The 25,015-nt window shown below is 42.3% G+C and overlaps 1 protein-coding gene across 12 annotated transcripts in view; it reads left to right on the plus strand.

Moving 5' to 3' along the window:
- Positions 1-25,015, plus strand: part of ZMIZ1 (zinc finger MIZ-type containing 1) — a 345,891-nt gene that overhangs the window by 295,915 nt on the left and 24,961 nt on the right. For 8 of the 12 annotated variants that reach the window (XM_071811737.1, XM_065843042.2, XM_071811739.1 and 5 more), the window contains 7 exons: positions 11,634-11,748; positions 13,969-14,186; positions 15,605-15,803; positions 16,785-17,075; positions 19,222-19,404; positions 21,691-21,865; positions 23,089-23,275. In XM_071811737.1, coding sequence (XP_071667838.1) covers positions 11,634-11,748; positions 13,969-14,186; positions 15,605-15,803; positions 16,785-17,075; positions 19,222-19,404; positions 21,691-21,865; positions 23,089-23,275 — 1,368 coding nt within the window. Of the gene's footprint in view, positions 1-3,653; positions 3,807-11,633; positions 11,749-13,968; positions 14,187-15,604; positions 15,804-16,784; positions 17,076-19,221; positions 19,405-21,690; positions 21,866-23,088; positions 23,276-25,015 lie in introns of those variants that run through there. The other 4 variants (XM_071811741.1, XM_065843046.2, XM_065843045.2 and 1 more) reach the window with 4 other exon arrangements.

A 25,015-nucleotide genomic window follows, 5' to 3' on the forward strand; every position in this document is an offset into this window, starting at 1 on the left:
TCTGCATTTTTGCTGGGTGGTTAGTTGGCTCTTACATAGTTTGCTAAAGGTAAGGAGTGTTTTGGTTCTAATATAACAGTAGAAACAATGTCAGAGTTTCTGCAAAGGTTGCTGCCTTTTCGGTTTTGCCATTATATGCAGTTTCGACTGACAGTGATGGTCACTTCAAAAACATCTGGATGAGAGAAATGGTTAAAGTGAAAGGTCAGGTGCAGCACATACACACTTTCATGAAAATGAGCATGTTGTGCATGTTTTATACATCAGTTTGAAGTCTGGGATCACTTCATTACTGCATATGGCTGTGGTGTACAGGAACAATCTTTCCAAAATATTTCAAAACTCTTCAGGTGAAAGATAAGATTGTTTCAAAGCCTTTTCATCTTCCTGTTTGTGAAGTTGTGAAAGAAATATAATGAGGGACTGAACAGATGGTAAATCCTAATATAAGATAATATACTCAGTAAAACAACCTGTATTACTCCTGATTCTACGAATGCAGTCTATTTTTTTCTATCATCCTGTAAAGAAATGTTAAAATCCACCATCGGGAGAAAATAAGAGAAAAGTTAAGAATCTACAAATGTTTCTGCAGAAGTACCATGTCTTAAAGAAAAAAACACCCTTCAGGGTTTGTTCAGAACAGCATTAAGAAGGCCCCTGATGCTCTAAGCATTGTAAAGACAAAACTAATAGCTCGAAAGTCCTGTCCCAAGGCTTGTGCTTGTTTGCCTATCTAAGTGAAACCACCAATAGTAGTTTTAGCACATACACTTATTATGGGGAGGAGGTGGAAGAAAACCTTGAAAGAACGTTGAAGGTAAGAACAAATTATGTTAATAATTAAACCTGTAATGTTTTCATGCTGAAAAGCTGCATTTCGTTTTAGGTGACATAAGGTTGTGGTCCGTTCTTGCAGTAACAGGAGAGACTGAGACACAAGATCTCTGAAAACAATAAGGGGCAGCTTAAGTTGTCTTCACATATATATTCATCAGATGCTTGGTAGAAGGCGTAGGATAAGGATCGTCTTTTACTGTGTGTACAGCACCTTGCATAGATGTGAAAATAGAGCTTCTGTATTGATCAGAGAGCCAAAGTGAGTGCTATTGCAATAAGAATAATATGTAGCAACACAACTACTATACTTTAGTGATTTTTTTTTTTTTCTGAGAAGTACATATAAGTGTTAGGTACTCTACATTTTTTTTCCTCTAAGCGTTGTATATGCTAGATAAAAAGTTTTGGGATTTTGTTTTGGGATTTTTTCTTTTCATGTAAAAAGTGTCAGCGGATACTTTTGAAAATACTGATAAAGACTAGGCAAATATTATTTAAGCTATGTTTGACTGAGGCAAAATCTGACCTTCTCAAGCTCTGCCCTGTCTATGCTGGTTTTAAAAATGCAATAACTAATACCTTTGAAAAGATGGCTGTTATTCTAGTGTTTGGGCCGTATTGAGCATCCAATTCCTGAAAATGTCTCATTGATTGCAATTTACTGTTTAGTGATAATCACCATAGTATCATGCTCTTTACAGGAGGGCCACTCTCAAAAGCAGATGATTCGTGCTGAGTCTAGGTAATTTTCCAGTGTGTTGGGAGGGTTCCCTCTGTCACTTGTTCTCAATGAAACCAACTCAGTTATGATGGCACTGGAGTGAAAAATCCTTCAGCTGTGGCAGCACCCCTAGTTTTTACCAGTTTTGACTGTCAGCATGTCAACTGCGTGGTGACACTGGAAGCTGTACTTTGCCTAGCTCATCAAATACATCGGCAGTCTTTTAACTGGGTAGAGTACCTTTGGGTAGGGGACATCAGAACCAAGTCCACAGTGCCCTTCAGCCTGTGCAGCACTGGGTCTGTGTGTGAATCTTAGAATCACAGTATGTCCTGAGTTGGAAGAGACCCACAAGGATCATCGAGTCCACCTTCTGTCCCTGCACAGGACAATCCCACAGTTCACACCATGTGTCTGAGGGCGTTGTGCGGTTTGGCCTTGGTCCTTGCACACACATAAGGGCTGGTTCACGCCAGGCAGGTTCCCTGTGGGCAGCTGTTTGCTGGGCATGTTTGCTGACATGGCTTCTGAGCAGGGAGGGGGGCTACAGTCTGGCAATGTTTCCAAATTTCAGTGGAGTGGAAAAAAAAATGATAGGCAGAAATGATGGCAAACACCTTGTCTATTTTAAAGATGTTTGTTCTTTTTGGATAATCTGGAAACAGGACACAGGAGCACAGATTTGTATTTTGTCTAAAAGCTGGTATTTTTATTGATTCCTTTTCTTTATGCATATCTGTAATTCATTCTCTGACAGGAAAATCTGACCCTCCACAGGATTTCCCTGTAAACAGATTACAAAAGGAGTGAATTCCTGATATATGATTTTGTCATCTTTCTTCTTTATTCCTGCTATTTCCATATGCCTGGGTTCTCAAGTCTCTTTAGTATCACAACAGGAAGAGAAGGAAAATAGTCATTACCGGTTTTAATGACAGAGAGCTTTTCTAATGGTTTACCTAAAATAAAAACAGGTTAGAAATTCTTGCTAAAAAATCCCTGGCTGGGTTTTGCTGGAGATGACAACAAAGCCTGCTTAAAAGGCACAGAGCACATCAGCAACCTGTACAGATAGGTCGGTGACATTAATTAGATACCGACAGTGTCTTTAGCAGGAGTCGCTGGTTTCTTCCCGTGAAAGGGCTGTTCCAGGAATGAGGAATAGCACACCAGCCGGGGCATCTTCTCGGATGTCCTCATCTCCACCGAGCTGAGAATGCGGGGAAGGTACCACAGCCTGTTCGTGCTTTCCTTTCCCACTTACCACGTCAGGGGAGATAGGATGTGATGGTTTGTTTGCCCGTGTCACGGTCAACAGCATTTTCAAACAACTTTGACAAGCAAGAGGGAGACGTTCCTCAGACCTGCCCGGTGTGTGCCCGCAGCGCAGCCGTCCCTCCCCGGCAGAGTCATTTGGCCGGGGCCGCTGCCCTGTCCCGGCTGCCGCTGCCCGGGCTCCCCCTGCCCTGTCCCGGGTCCCGCTGCCGCATGGCGGGGCTGCTGGGCGCTGGCCCCGGCTCCTTCCCTTCCTTCCCGTCCCGCCGGTTTCAGCCCGGTCGCGCTGCGGGAGCCGCTGCCCCCCTCGCCGCTGCCCCCCTCGCCGCTGCCCCCCTCGCCGCTGCCCCCCTCGCCGCTGCCCCCCTCGCCGCTGCCCCCCTCGCCGCTGCCCCCCTCGCCGCTGTCCCCCTCGCCGCCCCAGCTCCCCGGCCAGCCTGGAGCCCCCAGCCCGGCTCTCGCTTCCAGCAAGTTGCGGTGGTGCCGTGCTGCCCCCTCCCCACCGCGCCTCTTGAAGAAAGCGGTTTTTTGTTGTGGTGCTTTTTTTTTTTTTTTTTTTTTCCTGTTGTCGGGGAGCGTAAATCAGCTTCATCTAAAATCTCGGAAGTGCAAGTCCATCAAATCTTCCTCCCAGCCGCCTGCTACACCTTGCGTGAGTCAGACTGCAGAGCTCCCGGTGCCCTTCTTGCTGTGCGGGGCTGCTCGTGTTTCCCCCTCAGAGGCAAAAGCACAAGTGGAATCTGCTCACGCTTTCAGCGGTTCCTTCCCCGGTTGTTGTAGCAGTCGCTGACCTCCAGGCACTATGAATAAACAGCAAAGCTGGGAACAAAAGGAGTCTTCTGGCTGCCATTATCTCACATTAACATAGCAGACGCGCTGCGGTGTGAACAATGCGAGTCTCATTCGCCGATAATCAGCGAGTACCCAGGCATTTGGATTACCAAGGCAACAGGCAATGGTAGAATACTGGGTGGGTGTGTTTTTTATTGTAAAGGAGCAGTCGGATATGGGAACCCAGGTATATTGATAAAGCAGAGCAGAAGGAATGCCTGGTGGCAGGGGGGGACTGAGGGCTCGGGGTTGCATTCCGACACACGTGAGATAAATAAGACATGGATGAAACAGGTCTGTGCTGTGAGATGCAATAAAGATTAAACTGCATTTGTCAAGCTGAAAATGATCATAAGATAATTTCAGCATTTTGAAAAAAGTAACAGGTGGCATGTTAATAACAGGGCTGTTACCGGTGCGTTTTGTAACTGTAATCTGGGCTTTAGTAATGCATTGCATGGTCTACTTGTGTGACAATAGAACTGGGTGTGATGCTTTAATCTTTTTTCGTTTGGTCGGATGGATGCTGTAGACCCATCATATTAGATGATAGTAACCCCTTCAGCTTCATCTGAGGCAGGAGCGGGTCTCAGCAGCATTTTTGTTTCTTACTTGCATAGCTGTGATCGTTTGTTCCACATGGACAGAAATAAGTTGCATTATCTCTGTTGTCTTTGCGTGTGCGTGCACACGTGTGCATGGGCACACATGAAATCTATAGCGTAGCAGGACTGTGTGTGCGTGCAGGGTGCTGTGGGCGTTTGCAGATTCGGAAACTTCTGAATTAAACAGTTTGGCCTGATGCGTTTTTGTAATTTCAGGGGTTAGATTCAGAGGCACTAACTCTTGCCGAGCAGCGTGGTACTTTGCAGGCAAGGCTCTCTGACTGATGAGCCTGTGTGCAGAGTGAGGCGCCAGGAAGCGGCAGCAAGCGTGTCACAGCCTGACCTGTGGCAACCCGGTGCGAAATGGAAGGCAGCGCTCCCGCCTCCTGCACTCATAAGTCATCCGGGCCTCACAGGCCTTGCCAGGATTATAAAGAAAAAAGTTAAGGGCTTTCAGCTTCCAGAGGTACTTCTCATCACCTGCTGAACTGCCGGCTCGGTTTTACCATCTCAGTCTCTGCGCGAGTGGCTGTATTGTGCATGTGTGTGTGGCTGCATGAATGGTTATTGTAAACGCGTGCTGGTGTTTGAAAGTGGAGGCGGGGGTGATAGCCACCTGCCAGCTGCAGGTGCCATCCAAACCACCGAGCTGAAAAATGCCTTGCTGCTTTCACCTTTTGGCTGCTTCACCTGCTTACCTAGAACCAGTTCAGAATGCTTCTGCGTTTTCAGACTGTTTACCAGAAAAGAATCTTCCTTTTTGGTGGTGAATTATGAAATTTCTAACCACTTTCAGTCTTCCTCTCTAGTTTACATTGCTTATAGCCTGGTACAGGCATCATCCAGTACTGAAACAATGCTTGAGGTAATTCTTTCTTGATAGGGAAAAATTAGGTATGGGTTCTCTGTGCATTTGGAGTTGGGAGCTTTCTAAAGGTTTGGAGAATGTATTCATCTAGTTGGAAAGCATGGGGGGAAAAGGACGGCTTGAGAAATTGTCACGGGATGATTTTTGGAGCTGTGTATTTTCTCTGTAAGATCTGAATCTTTGGAATCATGCTGCTAGGAAGTAGAGGGAAATAAAGTCTTGCAAAATGTTTCCAAATTGACTTTTTTCACTTTTGCATTACGTAAATACACCCAGTGATTTGGATTGGACTCTATCATATGTATTTATTTAGTGAAATATGTGATGAAGCCTTAATTTATGTCAATACCGTTTAAACTTCTTCAAATAACAATGTTAAATAGAGGAATATGTTTAAGGCCGGCATGCATCGCATAGTTGGCATCAGTCAAAAGTATGTTACTAGTAGCCATCCAAAGTCAGTATTAGTGTACACGTACTACACCACCTTCTTATTTTTCCACATCTTCAATGTGAACACCTTAGGATACCTGTACACAACATCAGCTTTTAGTTTGCTTTGTGTCATTGTGTGTGATGTACAGAGGCTGTTAATCATTCTGTGCTTTCTTTTCAATATGTCTTCATCACATTTCCTCACTGACTGTAAGTGGTTGTTGTGTCCTTCCTACAGGGGTGCCTCCTTGCTCTGCCATATTCCTCCACGTGAACAGAGAACAGGTTGTGTGGGGTGGTTTCTACAATCTGTGGAAAACATGGCACAGAAGGTCAAGGGATAACTTGGTTAAATTTTACATTACAGTTTGGTTTTTTTTTTAATAGTAATGCGTTTTAGTATCTGTTAACTAGACTGAGAGCTAATCTGAAGTGTTTTAAGTTGAAACACTTTGGCCAAGGACCTTAGCTATATGAAGAATATGGTACATTATCTTAGCTGGTGAAGCATCAGCTTTGTTCCCCTGACAAAAAAAATATCTCAAGTAGAAGTGAGAAGACAGTTGTTTCCTTCTAAACATCTGGGGTTTTTTAAACTAGAACAAAAGGAGAAAAATCTGTGAAATGGTTTTGATTGCCAGTAAGAGGAAACAAATTTTGGCTTTCGCGTGTCAGGTTGTTTTTGTCAAATTAGTAGTCAAGGCCAAGGGTATTTTCAGTGGAAGTTTGACCAGAAATTAGTAGAATAAAAATCAATTTGATCTGTTTTTTATTAATAGATTGTTGGGGATTCCTAGCTTTTATAGAATTGGGAAAAAAATCAACCAAAGTCCTTCCAGGAACGTTTTAGTGTTGGGGGAAACTGCTAATAGTGTTCCATCTGTTCCTGTGATTTTATTTTTAAAGATGATGTTACATTTTGTTTATACTGATAGAAAATTATAAAAATCTGGTGAAATTAATGCCTGTTCCAGAACATGAGCACACCAAAAAGGCATTTCACATTTGGTATTTGCACCGCACCATACAAAACGGTCTTTTTCTTAAGTAAAAGTATGCTTAAAATAAGTTTATGGTTGTGCCCTACTCAAGAAGAATTGCTGACTGAATCCATATTAATAATTAAAGCTATGTGAGTGTGTTCATTCAAGAAACCCAAGTAAAATGGAAACTGAACCTGAATGAAAGGCTGACTTGTGAGACAGCGTGGGCATGAAATGCATGTGTTGGTGCTGCAGCTGCCCAGGGCTTCATTGCCCGTCCTGATGGTGGGATTTGTGTTATTTTTCCACTGCGTGTGGATGAAGTTTTAGGGGGAAAAGAGGGGTGAGGCAGGAGCAAAGAGCCTTGTTTGGAAATTGTTATGTTTTAGTTTGTATTAAAGTAGTGTCACCTAGAGGCTCCAACCAAGAATACAGCCGAGGGGTGCTGAGCACCCTGAGCACAGCTCCCACCCAGAGGTGCTTGTAGTTGTAGGGGCAGAGCAAGGCAGGGATACACAGAGGTGCCCATGGGCAAGAACAGATCAGTAGCCACGGTTCTGGGCTGTTTTGGGTCCGTTCTGATCTTTGGCTGTGTTGAACTGCAAAGGCCTGGGTAGATCTCTCACATGTCAGTCCTTGTTGTTAGGTGCTCTCCTCTCTAGGTGTCTATGGGTGACAGAAGAAGATATGGCAGAAATGACAGTCACATTACACCTGCAGTTACATGCTCGTCTGGGCATGAGCTGAAGGAGTTAGGGTAGAGTCAGTACATTTGAAGGACTGTGTGGACTCCGAGTGTGTTGGCTTCAGTTGGCTGGGATCACTGTGCTTCGAGACGTTAAGCACCCTGCAAAGCTGTGAAGCTGGCAGGAGGGTAAGCAACAGAAACTGGCCACTGAAAGCCCGCTTGTGGTAACCTGGTGCCAGTGCTTGGAGTGAAAAGATTTTTTGAGAAAACCGACATCTGATGCTTTTCTACATAGCTGATAGATTTTCAATGTTTGAAACAGCGGTAGATGCTTTATAAAACGAGTATTTAAACACCTGGCCTTTTCAAGGAGTGATGTGAAAAATCACTGGGAAGGTGTAATTCCAGTTTCTACCTTTCTCCACAACATGTCAAGTGCTAATGCTCTAGGGATGAGTACTTCACTAAACCATCTGAGTCTCTCCTTCCTCAATCAATGAAGACATGTAAACAGAGTAGCAGATACACATACAATTACATCAATAACAACATAAACATATTTAAAATTCAGCATTTTCAAATAATGTCACAAATAATGTATAATTTACAGTAATTTGCTAGTATTAATTTACTGTATGGAGATCACTTTATTAAGCAACTTTTCTTAGAATTAACTAACCGTCTATGTCTCACATGAAGTCTGTATTCCAAAGAGGCCGAATATCTGTCTGATGCCATTTTTCTAGTACTGGGATTAAGAGAAGCTGTTTAGACCTAAGTATTGATGTACTCTCTGACCATAAGTGTTGTGTTAGCAGTGGTTTCAGTACATTTGCCAGCAGCTAGGAAATCCTTCCTCCTTATTCCTTGATTGCAGTTTCACTACATCATAGTTTGAGAAGTAATTTCCCTCTATCTTTTCCTCTTTGCTCTGTGGCTTCCTCTGCTGTTCGGCCTTTAATGCTGACCAGTAGTATGTATAGGTTCATTAACACTATTATAAATTTAGTCAATACTCTTTTAGTGGACTCCAGCTGAGCCCAAACTGACTCACTGCCCTCCAGGGTGTAGTGAGAGACTTAATTACCCTTGTACCGTTCAACAGGAACAACGGCGTGGGCAGCATTTCGCTGTGGCCGGAGAGGTTGAAGCTTCTTCCTCTATTGGCTGCCATTTTCCAGTTTAAAGAAAGGGATTGCAGAATAATTCGCAGCTCTGTATAGTAACAGTGGAAAGCCACTTCTCTTTTGCAAATGAGAATTGGATTGGTCACATTTCATTACAGTACTTACATGGATTTTGCTTTGATGGTGGGAGTATTCCTTTGGGTTGTTTAAGGACAGAAGCGCAAGTTGAAAGAGCGAAGTGAAGGGACGAGTAATCCTTTAGCCGAGTGGCACGTGTTCCAGCATCTCCTGCTGCTTGAAACCAAAGAAACCTTCACGCAGTGGCAGAAGGGTGGGCATCGTATCTGGCGTGGCAGCAGTCATACTCACACACGCACGTGTAACTGGGGATGGGCTGGAGTATCACCCTGGGGAATGCAAACAGGAGAATGTCGTGTATTTCTCGTTGGGGAAACTAAAGTGAAATTTGAGTGATGTCTAGCGCGGCAAGCGCGTTTTAGGTTGTATAAGTTGATATTCTGCAAGGCACATCTGTCACTTTTTCAGCGTTGCCGTAATTTCTGATAATTATGTTGTCTGTAATTTAAGGCTAATGCATGTGTTGGATAATGCAATAGGCATGTGATTCAGTGTGCACAATGAATATTTCTCAACAAACCTGTACCTGGTCTTTTTTTTTTTTCTGTCTTTCCTGTGTTATCCTGTGCTATCCTGTGCTAGAGGCCTTCATCATATGTCAACAATATGGTTTCTTGAGATATCACCCATTTTAACTGTAACACTGTAAAAACGGAGTGATTTACTCTTTTTTATAATTAGATGAAGTGATTGTGTAGTCAGTGCAGCCTTCCACTAAACAAGTGCTCTGATTCTACCTTTGGAAAGTGTGGATGAATAATATATGAAATCTCTTCAGTGCACTGTAAAGGAGAGGAAAGGGTAAGAGAAACATGGTTTGGAGGCAAAGAAAGTGAAGAAATGGTTGTAACTTCTTAACAGAAGGCTTAAACCATCACTAGCTCTAAGTCTGAGGATGTGTACAAACTATACAGCATACTTGGAATAGAAGAACGTTCAGTGGCTCTGTGGTTTGATCCCTGCCTGTAATTACCCTTCTTATTTACTCATACACTTGCGAAATATTTGCCTTGTCCCTCACATTTTGCTACCTGTCCCCAGCACATCACTGAGGAATAGAGGGGAATGGCTGCAGTGGGTCCTTGAGCTGCTTTGTAGTCATTGAAGTATACAAACACTCATGTGCTGTAAATACCAAACAAATCGCAGAGCAGACATCATCAAAAACAGACAGAGAAGGAAGTAAAGTAGGAGGCATCATTCAGAGCAGGAAAAAAAGAAGGAAAGCTTCATAGCAATCACACATTCTGGGTTAGTCATTATTTGTCTCCATGCTGGTGGAGGGGACTTGCTGAAGCATTGCATCACTTGCCAGTATTAGTCGCTGAAGCTGTTGTCTGAGCCTCTGAGTGAGAAGGAAAAGATTTTTCAGCCTTCTGAGAGAAAATATTAAAACAAAATGGGCTAAGAGGACTCACTGACTGCAAGCTGATAAATATGCCCTTAATCACATATTGTTTTGTATGGATGCTGTCAACGTAAACGTTACATGTCAAGCATCTTATAGAGAATTACTATTTTGCATTATTTTTCCTTAATTATTTGTGTGGGGAACCTTTTATTTTTCCCTAATTTAATTCATTGGTTTTTGTTTGATTGTTTTGTGTGTGTGTGTGCGATTCAATTGCTTAATTCAATTTGGGTATTTTGAAACAAATACATGTCAGTTCACATCCACAGTTATGTTCTAATAGAATGCTGTTGTGCTGGCACAGTGTTATGGAATTTGTTTGAAATTTCCTAGTTGTTTGTAAAATGTATTCACTGTTTTTTTTACCTTACACAGTTGCTGTTGTTAGTTGATTGGTTACTTGGGACACAGACAGTTTTTATCATGTGTGTGCACACTTCTTTGTGCAGTGCAATTCCTGTTACAAACTGATACACGCTGGGTTTTATGAACAGGCTAAAGAGTGATCACACAGGTAGTCCTTGATTTTGGCTCACAGCACAAAGCAAAGTGGTCTGAGCCTAGAGATCTGTCTGGGGACATGGGTGAGTCAGCCCCTGGTCACCTTGTTAGGACATCGTCATGTTGGTGTCTCACCTCGTCTCGTACAAGTGAATTATGTGGCACTGCGTGGTGCAGGTACAGCGCTCGGGGAGCCTGGATGGGTTCTTCAGGCAAGGTGGCTCTGTATAGAATTCCAGTGACAGTTGGCAGTCCAGGCAAAAATGCAGTTCTTGATATAAAACACAGGTCAATGGCATTTGAAAATGAAAGAATGTGTATTTATCTAGATAAGGAAAGATCGCGTGTGTGTATGTGCATATATGCAAATAGAAATCTAATTTACAAGTTAATGGTAGAAGAACAAGCGAATTTCAAGTGGGATATATTTTATAGTTATGGGATTAATAGTTACTTTCACTGGATTTAACATATTTCATTAATTACACTGGCTGCATATTTATCCTGTGTTCATTTTGAAACCACCAATGCTTTTCATATGAAAAGAAGTGTAAGAAATGTTTGCTTGTGTCTGTGGACAAAGGTAATGGAAAAAACCCAGTCCTCTTATCCACATATTTATCTGAAAGATGTGTTGTATATCTGCAGTTGATTTTTTAGAATGCTGATTAGCTAATACTGTTTTTGGCATGCAGCTTATCCATCGTGTAGGAGAACACTATCTGAATTTCAATTTACTTTTCGAAATGATGTTGAACTGCTATTCCGTTAAAGGCTCTTCTGCCCATTTGGGGACCCAGAACAGACAGTGGAGCTGCAGTCTGGTCTCAAAATCTAATTGAAGCAGCTGAAGCAGTGATTGTTGAAGAGCTTGAGATGGATTGCAAAAAATAAGTGCTTCTGAGCAACTTGCTTAGTGTCCTTGTTTGAAACTCTGCCCCGAGTTTATTTTTACTTTCATTGGTAACAGACTTTTATGGTAAAAGCTCTGTGCTTCAGTATAGTTAAGGAATTCATTAGTACTGTGTGGTTTTGATATGATCACGTCTCTGTTAAAGAACCTTTGTGCCTCTGAGAGCACTGGGCAAATAATGGAAGGAGGGGTTGGGGAGTCAAGGTATCATCAGGTCTTAATCCCTTTGTCTCCACCAGCAATTTGCCACTGTTTAAACTTCCAGAATCTCACCCTCATAAATATTTGTTTTTGCAGTGATGGGTCTTTCCCTTACGATTCTGTTCCCTGGCAGCAAAATACCAACCAGCCCCCAGGCTCTTTATCAGTGGTCACCACAGTATGGGGTGTGACTAACACCTCTCAAAGCCAGGTAAGCTCCGTTTTTATTCTCCTTCCCCTCTACATACAGGTTTTCATTAATGTTTCCAAAAGGAAGAGCTTTTTGGAAAATCCTCTTGGGATAAGTAACAGTGGCTGTGTTCTTTTTGTTGTATGTGCTGCATTTTTTTTCTAGTTGTGTTGTCTTTGGTGGCATCAGAAAGAAGGCGTCTGAGAGCTTGAGTCAGCTACTCCTTTAGCTGCATTCAAATGTCAGGCTTGAGTTTAGGACAGATTTTACACTTTGTGGTTTCAAAACTGAATGATGTTTTGGGGTAATCCCCAACATGTTGGGAGTTTCAGACTGAATTTGAAGACTTGTTCTATTAAAAACAAAATTTCTAGTTAGATTCATCAAATGAGTTATTGTTGATTTAGCCCAGGGTGGTGTCGTACTTGTGCACTGGTAAAATCCGGGGCCAAGTATGCTCCTCACGCTGAGGTGGGAACTACCAGCTATAGGCTGTGGTCTCTTCAACCTCTCCTGTTGATACTGCCTTACTTTGCAAAAAATACTTCAATGTGCATTGGAGCAAAATCGTGAGCTGCTGGCTTCCAGGTGAGAGCCATACTTGTTAGATTTTCGTTGGGTTCTCTCCACTCTTACCTCTCTTCGTGTTCTGTGATGTATATTGAATTATACCGTACAAAAAGAAGCAGCTTTAATGAAGGATTCGCCAGTTGTTTGCGATGGTGTGCTGTCTGAGTGGTGTGGCACAGATCAAGCTCTCAGGCTGTCTAGACTTTTCTTACACCGTGGAGCACTTCACCATCTTTCATCAATGCCAATGGTACATAAACCTAACCTTCTGCCTTTTTCAAATCAAGTGACATTAGGTCCCATACCAAAATTTCTGTAGATTTTTTAGTGTATTTTAATTTTGGCCAGAAAATTAAAAACAGAATTGTTACGGATTGAGCCATTTGGAGAAGAAACAATTCAAGGTTCAGATCATATAAATACTCACACAGCACTTACGTAAGCACTGTTTGTGGCAGTATCTTTCTTCAAAAAATAAAGAGAGGAGACAGTTACAGGATCTATAGCATCCTTTATTATTGTTGATTTCTTTTTAACACCTTAAAAGAAAAAGTTTCCCATCTGTGAGAGAAACAACTGAGTAAACACTTAGATCTGTACATTGGCCAGAAAATGGAAATAATAATTTATTGTAGAAATCTTTCACACTTAAAAAGGCAAAAGGAAAGGGGAAGAAGAAAGACTAGAGTTCTACCAGAAGAACACTGTCATGTTATTTGAATTCTTCATGATACTTCAGAGGAATGTGCGATAAAAAGAAAAAAAAAAGTACTTTGGTAAAAAGAAGAAAATGCTTCTTCAGAATCACTGCAAGGGAAGGATGAAACTCTGAAACGTGAAGCTTGGTTGTAGCTGTTTAGAGCAGATTGAAAAGAATGACAGGGTTTCCCGTAGTCTTCGTGCTCCCTGAGGGAAAGGAATGAGCCAGGTCCACTGATTCTGATTCCTTTTCTCAAATTCCCAAAGCTCATGATTGGATCTTCTGAAAAAACCATGACCACTACATTTCTTCCCAAGTAGGAGGCAGATTTCCATGCAGGTGATCCATGAACATGCTTATATCTTAAAAGCAATTTTGGTTCAATTGAAAAAAAAGCAAAGCTTCAAACAAGCAAACCAAGTCCTTTTAAAAACAGAACAGAGGACTCTTTTCTAAGAAGCAATAAAAACAACCAACAGACTTCTATACACTTTAGCAAGACTTAGATTCATGAACAGGTCACGCCACTGAAATATATTCATTTGCAGTTTTTTATCCTTCACAGTATGCCAATGGGACTGAATATTTGCAGGTTAACTTGAAGTCCAACATCAAAAAGAAAAAAAGAAAAAGCATGTACTTTCTCTTAATCAGACGAATTTGTCACCTGCAAAGCATGACTCTAGCAGGTCTTTATTATAACTTTTTTCATAAGCTTGTTAGTTTGGCTTCCATCTAGTTAAAAATCTCCTGTGAAGAATAATTAAAGATCAGAAAGTCTTGTTTGTTTGGAAATGGCAAAAGGAGAAATCACCAGGAATGTGCACCTACACATCAACAGGGTGTATGTTGATTAGAATTCAGAGTACAGGGTGGTTATATTGTAACTTATCAGTTGTAGCAATTCAGCTCGATTTGTTCCATGTAGTTTAAGGTATAGCCCCTTATTTGTCTTGTGTTTCTACTCACAGGTGCTGGGAAATCCAATGGCAAATGCCAACAACCCTATGAACCCAGCAGGGAACCCCATGGCTTCTGGGATGACCACCAGCAACCCCGGAATCAATTCCCCTCAGTTTGCGGGGCAGCAGCAGCAGTTCTCGGCCAAGGCCGGCTCCACTCAACCCTACATACAGCAGGGCATGTATGGGCGGCCCAACTACCCTGGGAGCGGAGGCTTCGGCGGCAGGTGAGATTGACTTGTGCGAGGTCAAAAATGGATGTAAATAGTCAATGAATCTTGGTTGAGTGACCTGGCAGAAGTGTCATGGGCTTGTTTTGATTATGTAAAGTTTCAGTGGCTATTTTATGCTGGTTAACTGAAGCGCATGCTGCTTTTACAGCTTCGGTAATCAGCTACCCAAACTACAATGAAATTCATCATGGTAAATGGAAATGGCTTAGGTCAATCAATTAGCTCTAATAAACCCCCAAAATAAAGTTTTAATTAAGAGAGATTGTTAAACAGACCACAGGCTTAGGAATGATTAACATTTAATAAGGCTGGGATGTGAAAGGTATTGATGGTATAGTTTCTACGCGCATGTGGAGGAATAAGCTGGAGTATTTGGCAAAGTAGGTTCCTATGCAGTGGCATGTTTCTTCCCAAAGACTTGCTCCGCAGCAGGGATTTGAAAAGAACCAAGGCTGAAGATGTTTGTTGAGAGATGGTCAAGCTGTATGTTTATTCTGGGGAAATAAATGCTGTATTGGTGGAATAAATGAAAACAAATAGCCTGGATTTTGTTACATTTTGACTTTCTGTGTCTATGCTTTGTAAACAAGGGTGGTAAGTGCACTTAACTGAAACCACTATTGATGGTCCCTCTGCAAGGCTTGCTGAAAAGGTTGTTAGCATAGTCAGTCTAGTGTGAAGAATATCAGCCTGAGACTCGGAGAACTCTCTTCTTTCATCTCTGCCACTGATCTGCTGAGTGACCTTGAACAAGCCAGAAAGTTTCTTTAGCTTTTTATTAACATCTCTAAAATGGGCACAGTATACTGGCCCATATTTATAAAGATAGTTGATGTCTTGGAGTGGGCAAGGCATGGTTTAGCTTTATCTGTCTTATGATCAATAGGGCAGCTGGGTAGGAACTGCAAAATACGTTGTGCGGGATCCAGCAGCACTGATTGCATTGGCTCTCTGCTGGCATTTCTGCAGAGGTGCAGGGAGGAATGCTTGTACCGCTTCGGGAGCACTTGGCATAACTCACCGCTGAGGCAGATGAACGTGTGGTAGTGGAGGAAGCTGTTCTGCTGCCGTGCAGCCTGTCTCTGCGCTCTTGGGAGTGAAGCATGCAGGTTCTGTCAGGATTTCGGTTCAGCTTCGCAGGAAGCTACAGAGCTGCAAAGCAGTTATGTGCCCCCAAACAACTGACAGTGGTGCCTTGCGGTCCCAGTGGCAGCTCTGTGACTCTTGCACCTGAGCAGTGCTTGTATCTCATGTACACGCGAATTCCCCATCCTGCTGCCTTTCATTAGGCATTTACACGTGGCTCGGGAACAGTTCCAGATGAGGATCACACCAACATTCAAACCAAAATCCACCAGGCATGTCTTAATTCTCTCCCTCTTTCTTTCTTTCTTGCTTCTCTTCCCTGTTAGTTACCCTGGAGGCCCAAATACCCCTGCAGGAATGGGGATCCCCCCACACACGAGGCCGCCAGCCGATTTTACCCAGCCAGCTGCAGCGGCTGCCGCTGCTGCAGTCGCGGCTGCAGCTGCTACTGCCACAGCTACAGCTACAGCCACTGTGGCCGCCCTTCAGGAAACGCAGAATAAGGACATGAACCAGTATGGACCGGTAAGAGAGTAACCCGTTTGTCGTCACACCTGCCTGATCTGATCATTACAGGGAGTTGGGCTGTCCTTCGTATGCCCCTGTTTATCAGGGTGCCTACTCTGTTTTTTTGTGCTTGAGTATGGTTCTAATGCTTATGAGAAACTGCTGGAGTGTTTGTGTGTAAGTATGAGTCAGTCTCCTGTGTTTTTGCTGGTAAGTCTTGCCTAAGTGTAGTTTGGAGATTGGCCCTTAAAAAATTGAATATCACCCAAAGTTACAGATGCATCTGATGTGATAAATTGTTGCTGTTTTTACCAGTCCTGTGAACCTCTAAATGTGAGCATCTGGTGAGATGTTCCGAAGTCTTGGAATAGGTGTTGTAACTCTTGGTTAGTTGTTCATTTTGCCAACTACAGTTAGTTGGTTGTTTTTTTCCCTTCAAACAAGGAAACAACAGTAGAAAAGATATTTGCTTTTTAATAATGTTGTCTGTGAGAACAGCTACGCGAGACGTGCATTTCTGGTGATCCATATCCTCCAGCATGTCACGACTTCATGTAATAACTTTTTCTTAAGATAAATAAGGGTTTGATCAATTCAGGTTTTTTCCTCCTTAGCTTTTTTACCTCTCTGAGTTTTGAAGTGTACAGACCCATATGCCAGGTGGTGTAAAGAAGCACAGTGTCTTAGAAATCGTAGTGTTGTGCTCTATTTACACAGCCGGCTTCCTGACCTGTTACCTTACAGTAATAGACTAGCCGATTTAAACGATTTAGTTGCTTACCTTAGACTTATGTCTATCTCTCATATGCCTTCTACAACTGCAATTGAATTTTTGTTATAAATAACATCACCGCCCATCAGATGTTGGACAACATTGACGGAAAATGCGACATTAATCCTCCCCTCTTCCCTTCCCCAAAAGCATGTTCATCTCCCGCCTCCCATTTTAAATGCATGTCGCATTTTATTCTTTTTTTTTTTTTTTCTTCTTCGTTGAAGGTTTGTTCCTCTTTCCAGATGGGTCCAACCCAGGCTTACAACAACCAGTTTATGAACCAGCCTGGTCCTCGTGGCCCTGCTTCTATGCCAGGCAACATGAACCCAGCAAGCATGGGAGCAGGAATGACGCCTTCCAGCATGAGCGGGCCACCCATGGGCATGAACCAGCCCCGGCCACCTGGGATGAGTCCCTTCAGCACCCACGGACAGAGGATGCCTCAGCAAGCCTACCCAGGCCCACGCCCCCAGTCCTTGCCCATACAGGGCATAAAGAGACCGTACCCAGGAGAGGTAATAAAATAAATTGTATTTTGCACACTCTGTGATTTGGACTGAAAGTTGCAATGTGCTGGGTAATATGTGGTGTGCATTGCAGTGCAATAGATATGTCATTGTTACAGCCTTGGTAGCAATACTGTTGTTAAAATACGAGTGGCAGCAGCTCTTCCTTTTTAGCTTCTGAAGTATTCAGGTTGGCCCTTGCTATGTAAGTGAAGATGACAGTCATTAAAACCAAGAAGGGCCCAAAACTGACTGAACCCTCAAAATGTCACTTTGACAGCCTCATGCTAGATGGTGAACTCATAGACCTTAAACAGACTTCCTTCACAGGAGCGGATTTATTTAACATGACAATTTAAAAGAGTTATTGGACGTGAAATGTTTCATTTGAGCCCAATACATATGTGATCTGCGTTTTCTTGGATGGTCATATTGTTCTAAAGAAATACAGGGCATACGTTGTATAAACACCAATAGTAATAACGTTTATTTTAGCTTTCCAGACTTCTTGAGGCTTGATTTTCATAGGCACTGAGATGAATATAAATCATGTTGAACTGAAATCCCTCTGTGTCAGCATTTATTTAATATAAGTTTATTTGGAGTGTGGTATTTCTAAGTTCCCATGCTGTTATATGAGAGCCGAGTGACTTTGTAGAGAAAATTACATTGCCATTGACTTGTATGATGACCTTGGGCAAAACACTTAGGGTCAAATTTTTAAATAAATTTAAACAACCCAAGATGTACACAGGTGAGCTTTTGGATTTTGAAAAACACCAATGCATTTTTACTCTTCAAATTGGTGTGAATCTGGCAGAAGATGCTTTTGAGAATTTCACCAGCTCTCTCTCAGCATCTATATGCACCTAAATGTCTTTACAAATCTAACTACCAGTTATTAGCTTCAGGGAAAATTTCCTGGTAAAATTCTGTATGAAAGTAAGACCACAACAACAGCTGTAACTCCAGGTGTAGAGCTTTGAAGATTATCGTATTGCCCTGACTATAACAGCGGTAGTAAGAGTTTACAGAAAACATACAGCATGCAGAAAATATAGCAAACATTTATTATTGAGCTACATTTCTTTACTGATCTGCAAACTTTAAAAAATAAAAAATAGGAAAAAAAAGTTATGTGCTTCTGCAGGAATTGCTTCCCTGAGAAGGCTTTTCATTCTGTAAATACTGCCACTTACTCTACAATTAAGTTAAAATACACAGAATGTGGCTTGTTCAGATAATCTTTATCTTCAGATTTCGTATTTTAAGGAAGACTGTAAACCCCTTTTTGCTGCTTCAGAAGCAGGTGTTTCATTGTAAGTGACTAAGATCATGTTGCGAAGAAGTCAGTGCTGAACAATGCCCTAAATGTTATGTGCTTGCTGGTCTCAGATTCTGCAGATCCTGTAGATGCTATTTGCTTGTTGGTTTTTGAAAGCTTAATTTGTGGAAACTTCTTATTAATCAGTCAATTTTTCCAATTGACATTTTATTACCTTTAAAGTTCCAGTTTTCATTACTTGGATTCCAGAACTGCAGCACAGGACTAGCTACCACTAGCTAGTTCATGTTATATTATAGCTAGTTTATGTTTATATTATAACTAGTAATAGCTTCTATTTACTTGTTTGGGTATTGCTAAACAGTCTACCACAGTTGCCAGCGTAGCAGTTGTGTTGAGAAGACAGATGTGGACACCACAGCTTCTATTCTCTGCCCATTCCAGGATTTTCTTTTTTTTTAATGTTACTTTTTGTGCTTTCATTCTCATCTGGATGGGGATCCCCAGCGATGGGGCTGGTAGCACTTGCAAAAACACAGAGATTTTATAAACATTGCGTCTGGTTGTAATTCTGGTTTCTTCAAACATGGTGCCATTCGACAGCGCTGCAGCACCGAGGGTATGTGTGTGTTAAGGTACCTGCTTATTCTTATCCCACTTTGGTCTGTGGGACTCTCATGCTTTGTAGTGTCCACCTACAGCCATTGGGACCCTGGTTTAGGCATGGATGGAACTGAGTTGAGGGGTATTCACCTGGAGGGTTTTTTTGTTTTCTTTGATTCCACTGTTGAATGTATCCTAATAATTAGTTGAAGACGGCTATTTGCATGAAACAGATCTTTGTCTTCCTTCTTCTCTGTCACGAAATAGCCGAATTATGGAAACCAGCAGTATGGACCAAATAGCCAGTTTCCAAACCAGCCTGGTCAGTACCCCACTCCCAACCCTCCAAGACCCCTTACGTCTCCCAACTACCCGGGACAGCGGATGCCAAGCCAGCAAAACACAGGGCAGTACCCTCCTCCTACGGTCAACATGGGGCAGTACTACAAGGTAGGAATTTTTAGATTACCTTCTTACATTCTGGTAGACGTGTATGAATGAAGTCATATTAGTGACTTGATGGATACTGCTTTTACCTATTTAAAGGAAAGAAAAATAACAGTGTTTTTTCTAATGTTTTGGATATCATGGGATAAAGTAAATCAGCCAAGTTGCATTGTAACTTCAGAGCAGTTCACAAAGAAAATTGAATGTTACTGCAGCTCGTTAGAGGCTTTTACAAGAAAATGTTGGTTTTGCTTTAAATATAGCATGTGAAAAGAAGTACCTGATGAGATTCAGGTGTAATATCTTCACCTATTCATGGCACCCTGCAAGAATACAACTTCGGAAATATGCAGTAAACAAGTTCCATATTGCAGTATCCCAGTTTTACATATATAATGGTCACCATTGGATTAAGCCAGCTCAAACTTAAAAGCTGTTCCAGTTATAGAATTCACCTTTGAACTGAAGTTTGCCTGACTCTCTGACCCTCCATGCCCTTTTCTCCTTCTATTTCATCTGAGCTGCTTGGTTTGGGCAAGAATTAGACTTGTTAAAATGTTGCCTAAAGCCTGGTTTATTGATACATCTTGAGCACTTAGTATTATCCAAACTGAGTTTGTACTGAGGACCTGCTGTGGTTTGACATCTTTGAAGTGTGCTCAAAAATGATCTTTTGTACACAGGTACTCCAACAAGTTAAAAAAAATGGGGAGGACCATCCAGTAGGCTTGACCTGCTCTTAAAGCATTGGCTGTTGCAGTCTCTGGACTACACTCTGATTTTGAATGTAGGCTGAAAGAATCTAAGATACATATTGGTCTCGAACTGGAATTGTTCTGGTGTGATTGACATAGAAAACATCATTGAAAAAAAAAATTCTTTACTATAGAGCATCTGTTGTATGTGCAACAAAGCTGTCCGCTGCGGTGCTCATAGTTGCATCATGGCAGCTTTTGCAGTAACTGCCAGGAGGAACACGAGGAGGAGGCAGTTCCTCAACTACCACCCTTCCAGTGCAGTCACATGTGTGAAAGTAACAGCAGAAAATCTCTGTGAAGTTTCTAAGTGACGGATTTTTTTAATACATTTTACATGCGTTTATTTTAGATGGAGTTTAAGTTTTTTTGTTTACAGTATAGTTCCAGTGGGGAATCTGTGGTCTTTTCAATGCATCCGTTGTTTTGTAATCAAACATCAATTGTTCTGGAAACAGTTAGAAAATAAGAGACCTCATTAAGAAGGGAGATTTTCCTGGCTAGGGGAAAAAAAATCCAGCTTGCCACAGAGAGGACCTGAACCTTTGGATTGTATTGACTGTGGTAATAGTATCTCTATGTGTTAAAGAAAAAAACAAAGATGGTTGGAAACGTAAATGCTTAAGATTTCAGAATACAGCTCTCTCAGGTACTTTAGAGTATCCTAAGCTAGCAGCGCAGATTTAGATACAGAGTCAAATTTGAAGTGCTGATACTTCGGCTGTCTGTAAAGATTTTCATCTTTTGATGCTCTGCGTATGTGCTTATGGTACATGAGCCGTTACAAGAGGGTTCCATGTAATTGCGGTTTTGTTTAACATCAGCTTCCGCTGCATCATCATTATTGGTTTGTTCTGTTAACTGCAACAATTCCCTTAATTACAAGAAACAGAACCAATGGTATTTTAATACTATAGCTACTATTTATACTTAACTGTCCTTTTTGTTTTAGTTTGTCTTATTCAACAGCAAACTAAGAACAGAATCACATTGTAGGTACAGAGAATAAAAGACGTCCCCTGACCCCCAGAGCTTTCATTCTGAGTAGATGAGTTGGACAGGCATGGAAGAAAGGATAGATGGAAGTGAAAGAGACACAGACATTCTAATTGTGTGTCTTTGGATTTTGTTTTTCATGTAGGCTTTTGTGCACTGGGGCTATTTTGGGGGAAAGCCAAAAAGGATACAAAGGGCTGGGTGGGCTGAGGTGGTGTGGAAAAACTGAAGCAAATGGCTGGTTTGGAAAAAGAGCAGTCAGAGGAACGCGATAAGCCTCTTGGCAGCCTTGCTTGCGTCTGGTCGTTGCCTGAATTAAGCTGGCTGGTCTGCTGGTTTCAGTTCCTGCTTTGCTCTCCTCGTCTCCCTCTTCCCCAAAGGCCTCATGGGATGTCTGGTGGCTTTTTTGTCCTTCCGGGGGCAGAAGGGCCTCCCCAACTTGTTTGTAGTCTTTGCTGTTTGACAGCAGTACAGTTCACAAGGCTTATTATTCTTATTTTCAGACGGCAGTAACAATGTGATGTTATTTATTTTCTAGCCATCGAGGCCTGTACCTGTGGCAAATTACCCTCATTCACCTGTTCCAGGAAACCCCACGCCACCTATGACTCCAGGGAGCAATATTCCTCCATATCTGTCACCCAACCAGGATGTCAAACCACCATTCCCACCCGACATTAAACCAAATATCAATGCTTTACCACCGCCTCCAAGTGAGTAGCAAACAGAATGCCCCCACAGTCATTTATTGTCCCTCTGTTCTCTGCCACACACCTTTCAGAGCCTGGAAACCAGCTCCGATTGCTGCCTTGGGACAGGCTTGGATTGCAGATTTGTGACAGGTGGCATGTACGGTGTGGGCTCCCTGGTATCAGAAAAGTTCTTCCAGGTTAAACTTATAAGGGTTTTACTCCTGAAGTGTTCCTTTGATATGCTTCCTGAGGATAAAACACTTGATTTTGAGGTTGCGTTATGTCTGCTTGGTAGGCGTGTTTATTGTATGAACTTTCATTGCGGTCTATTTTGTTCAAGGGCAAAGCCATTCATTGAACATCACTGCAGAATAGAGTAAAATGTGAATATTTATAGCAGTGTCTCTGTTGTGATCCATACAGGGTTCTTAAGATTATTCAGGTGTATGCCAAAAACTGATATATGTTCCTTTCAAAGCCACTCAACATCACAGCTACATTTGGCTGGGAACAGGGCACGAATAACAAGATCTCTCTGGCTGTATACTAGCACAAGATACTTGAGGTTTTAAAGTGACTGATGAATAATGGGAGGTATCGCTTACTAGGAAACTGGGAGAACCTTTATGTTTTCTGTAAAATAACTGCTGCTGCATTAGCACTTTGCAACTGGTGTTTGGAATTCAGGATAGCTGAAAAAAGAAGTAGAAGGAGGTAGCCTGCAGTATTATTTGGGCAAGAACACAGCATTTAAAGACAAGTTATCACAAAAATGCATTTTATGAGATCAGATAGTAATTGAATACCAGTGTCTTTGGTCATCAGATAGTTTCAGCTGGTGAAACTGTTGGAACTAATTGGCTAATGTTAATCCCAGTTCAAAGCAGGGGAAATAAGCATTATCACAGTTTGCAGTAATTAAGAGATTTGTTGTCAGTCTTCTGCCCATAGAGTAAGCCTGTATGCAGAACCTATCAAGTGATAAAAAAGAGGAATTCTTGCCGTGCCTGGTTTTAGTTTGTGTCCAGAATCACTGAGATCCTAATGTTAAGTGTGGGAGAACAGAAGACTTTGGTTTGCCATCGCTGTCAGTTTGAGCCCTGCCACTTGTATTGGTTAGATGATGTAGTTACTTGTGATTTTCGTTTTTGTGTGTATGAACCTGCTAAGTTAGAGCCAATAGCAAATCACTGTGCCATTTATTACGATTCTGTATAAATACGCACATTATTATTGCACTGCAGATGCTAAAGGGAAAGTTCACACTTTCTCTCCCTCTTCGATCCCAGCCAACCACAATGACGAGCTGCGTCTGACGTTTCCCGTGAGGGACGGAGTTGTGCTGGAGCCCTTCCGGCTGGAGCACAACCTGGCCGTCAGTAACCACGTCTTTCACTTACGGCCGACTGTTCATCAGACACTGATGTGGAGGTAAGCTCAGCCCCGCTGCCAGCCAGTCTTGTGCTCAGCGATGGAGAGTGACAGGCCAGATAAACTCCATTTAGATTCGCAATGAATTTTACTCTAAAAGTTGTGGCCTAGGTAGGAAAATGTCCTTTAAACTCACAAATATTGTCACCTGTCACTTCCCAGACACAACATGTTGTAAAATGCTTCCTGATCTGCCTTGCGTCTCCTTACTGATAGCATACAGCATGCAGTGTTGGAAAAATCACTGCAGCTGTTCATCCTTTCTGCTCTGGGAGGAACGGCTGTGGGTCATGCACAGCCTACACAAGTACAAACTTCCATTTGGGAGACTCTGAAGTCCTAGGTGCTTTGTGGCCTGTGAAATAGTAGTTGCAGGGGTAACTATGCGGGGCTGTTACACTTTATGCTTAAATTAAATTATGCATAATATCTGGTAATGAAAAATAACACACTAATGAAGGACCTGATTTAGAAGCTTGGTAAAATAATTTTGAAAGACAAGTGCTTAGGCCCTCCAAACTTGAGAAACTAACTTCCTAAATTCTTCTATTCATGTGACTCTACAAGTAAGGACAGGTCAGAAATATCAGAGAATAGCTTTACACATACAAAAGCTTCTAGTTCTTCACTTACAGCGAGTACTACTTTCTAGCACAGAGGAGTGGTTTTCTTCGGTGGTACTTTCCTGCCTTTTATCTGCATAAGTGATTCCAGGTTATGTCCTGATTCCACCATCCTCATGGAAGGACTTTAGATCAAATGAAAATCAGAGCCTTTGGTTTTTCATTTGGATGTTTTAAAATACTGCAGAATAATTTTGTCTTCTTCTTCTGTTTTTCTCTGAAAGCATCTCAGTTTTTATCCTGACTGCTGATTACACTGTTTGAGCCTGTCTCTGTGCACTGTGGAGGCTGGTTAGTTGCTCAGGATCTTTAGTGAAGGTTGTTCCACAGGTATAGCAGCTGATATGGTAAAATGCAGCACCTTAAGCACGTTTTCCATTATGCCTGCCTCACTTGCCGTTTTTTCCCGAGCCTGGAGCACATACCCCTGGCCTCGATGGGAGTGATGGTCTGTAGCTTCAGCTTTTTTCCCCTGTGAGGATCATCTTCCCATTCACCGGAATCCACCTGAGACTTCTGTTTTCATGGTGTGGAGGGCGTGAGTTGGGCAGAGAGGAGTCCTCAACCCCCTGCCCCAGGGACAGGCTGGCTGAAGCTCCGTCTCGATGGGGGCTGCAGGAGCCCTTGCTGCCGCGGTGCCCCCTGCCCTGAGGCAGCCTGGGGGGCTGGAAGGGAGGGCGACTGCAGGCAGACCACATCCAATAATTAACACCTAACTTTGAGGTCAGTTATTGCTTACTTGCATTTCATTATCGTGGAGTACTCACAGCAGAGGGAGTTTTGGCAGTTATTTGCCGGTTCTTATTAATAAGTAATCACTGCTGGGGATTGTGCTGGCTCATTCAGTAGATTTATAGTGCTGCACTGAGGCATGAAGCTGTTTCTTAATATCTGTTCTTTCTTTCTTCCTTAGCTCACCAAACACATAGCCCTTATTTAAACCTATTTTAATGAAGACTCATAGGTAAACTATGCTCAGGTCTGCTGTTTTGAAAAGCTTGTTAATAGTGGGGAGAAGGGATGGTCCTGTAATGAAGTCATTTCACGTTTAACTCAGGGCTGGATGGATTCCAGAAAAATGAATTAGTCACATGTGTGTATGGATTTCGGTTTTATA

This window comes from Patagioenas fasciata, chromosome 8, assembly GCF_037038585.1.
Source record: "Patagioenas fasciata isolate bPatFas1 chromosome 8, bPatFas1.hap1, whole genome shotgun sequence".
Classification (NCBI taxonomy): Eukaryota; Metazoa; Chordata; class Aves; order Columbiformes; family Columbidae; genus Patagioenas; species Patagioenas fasciata.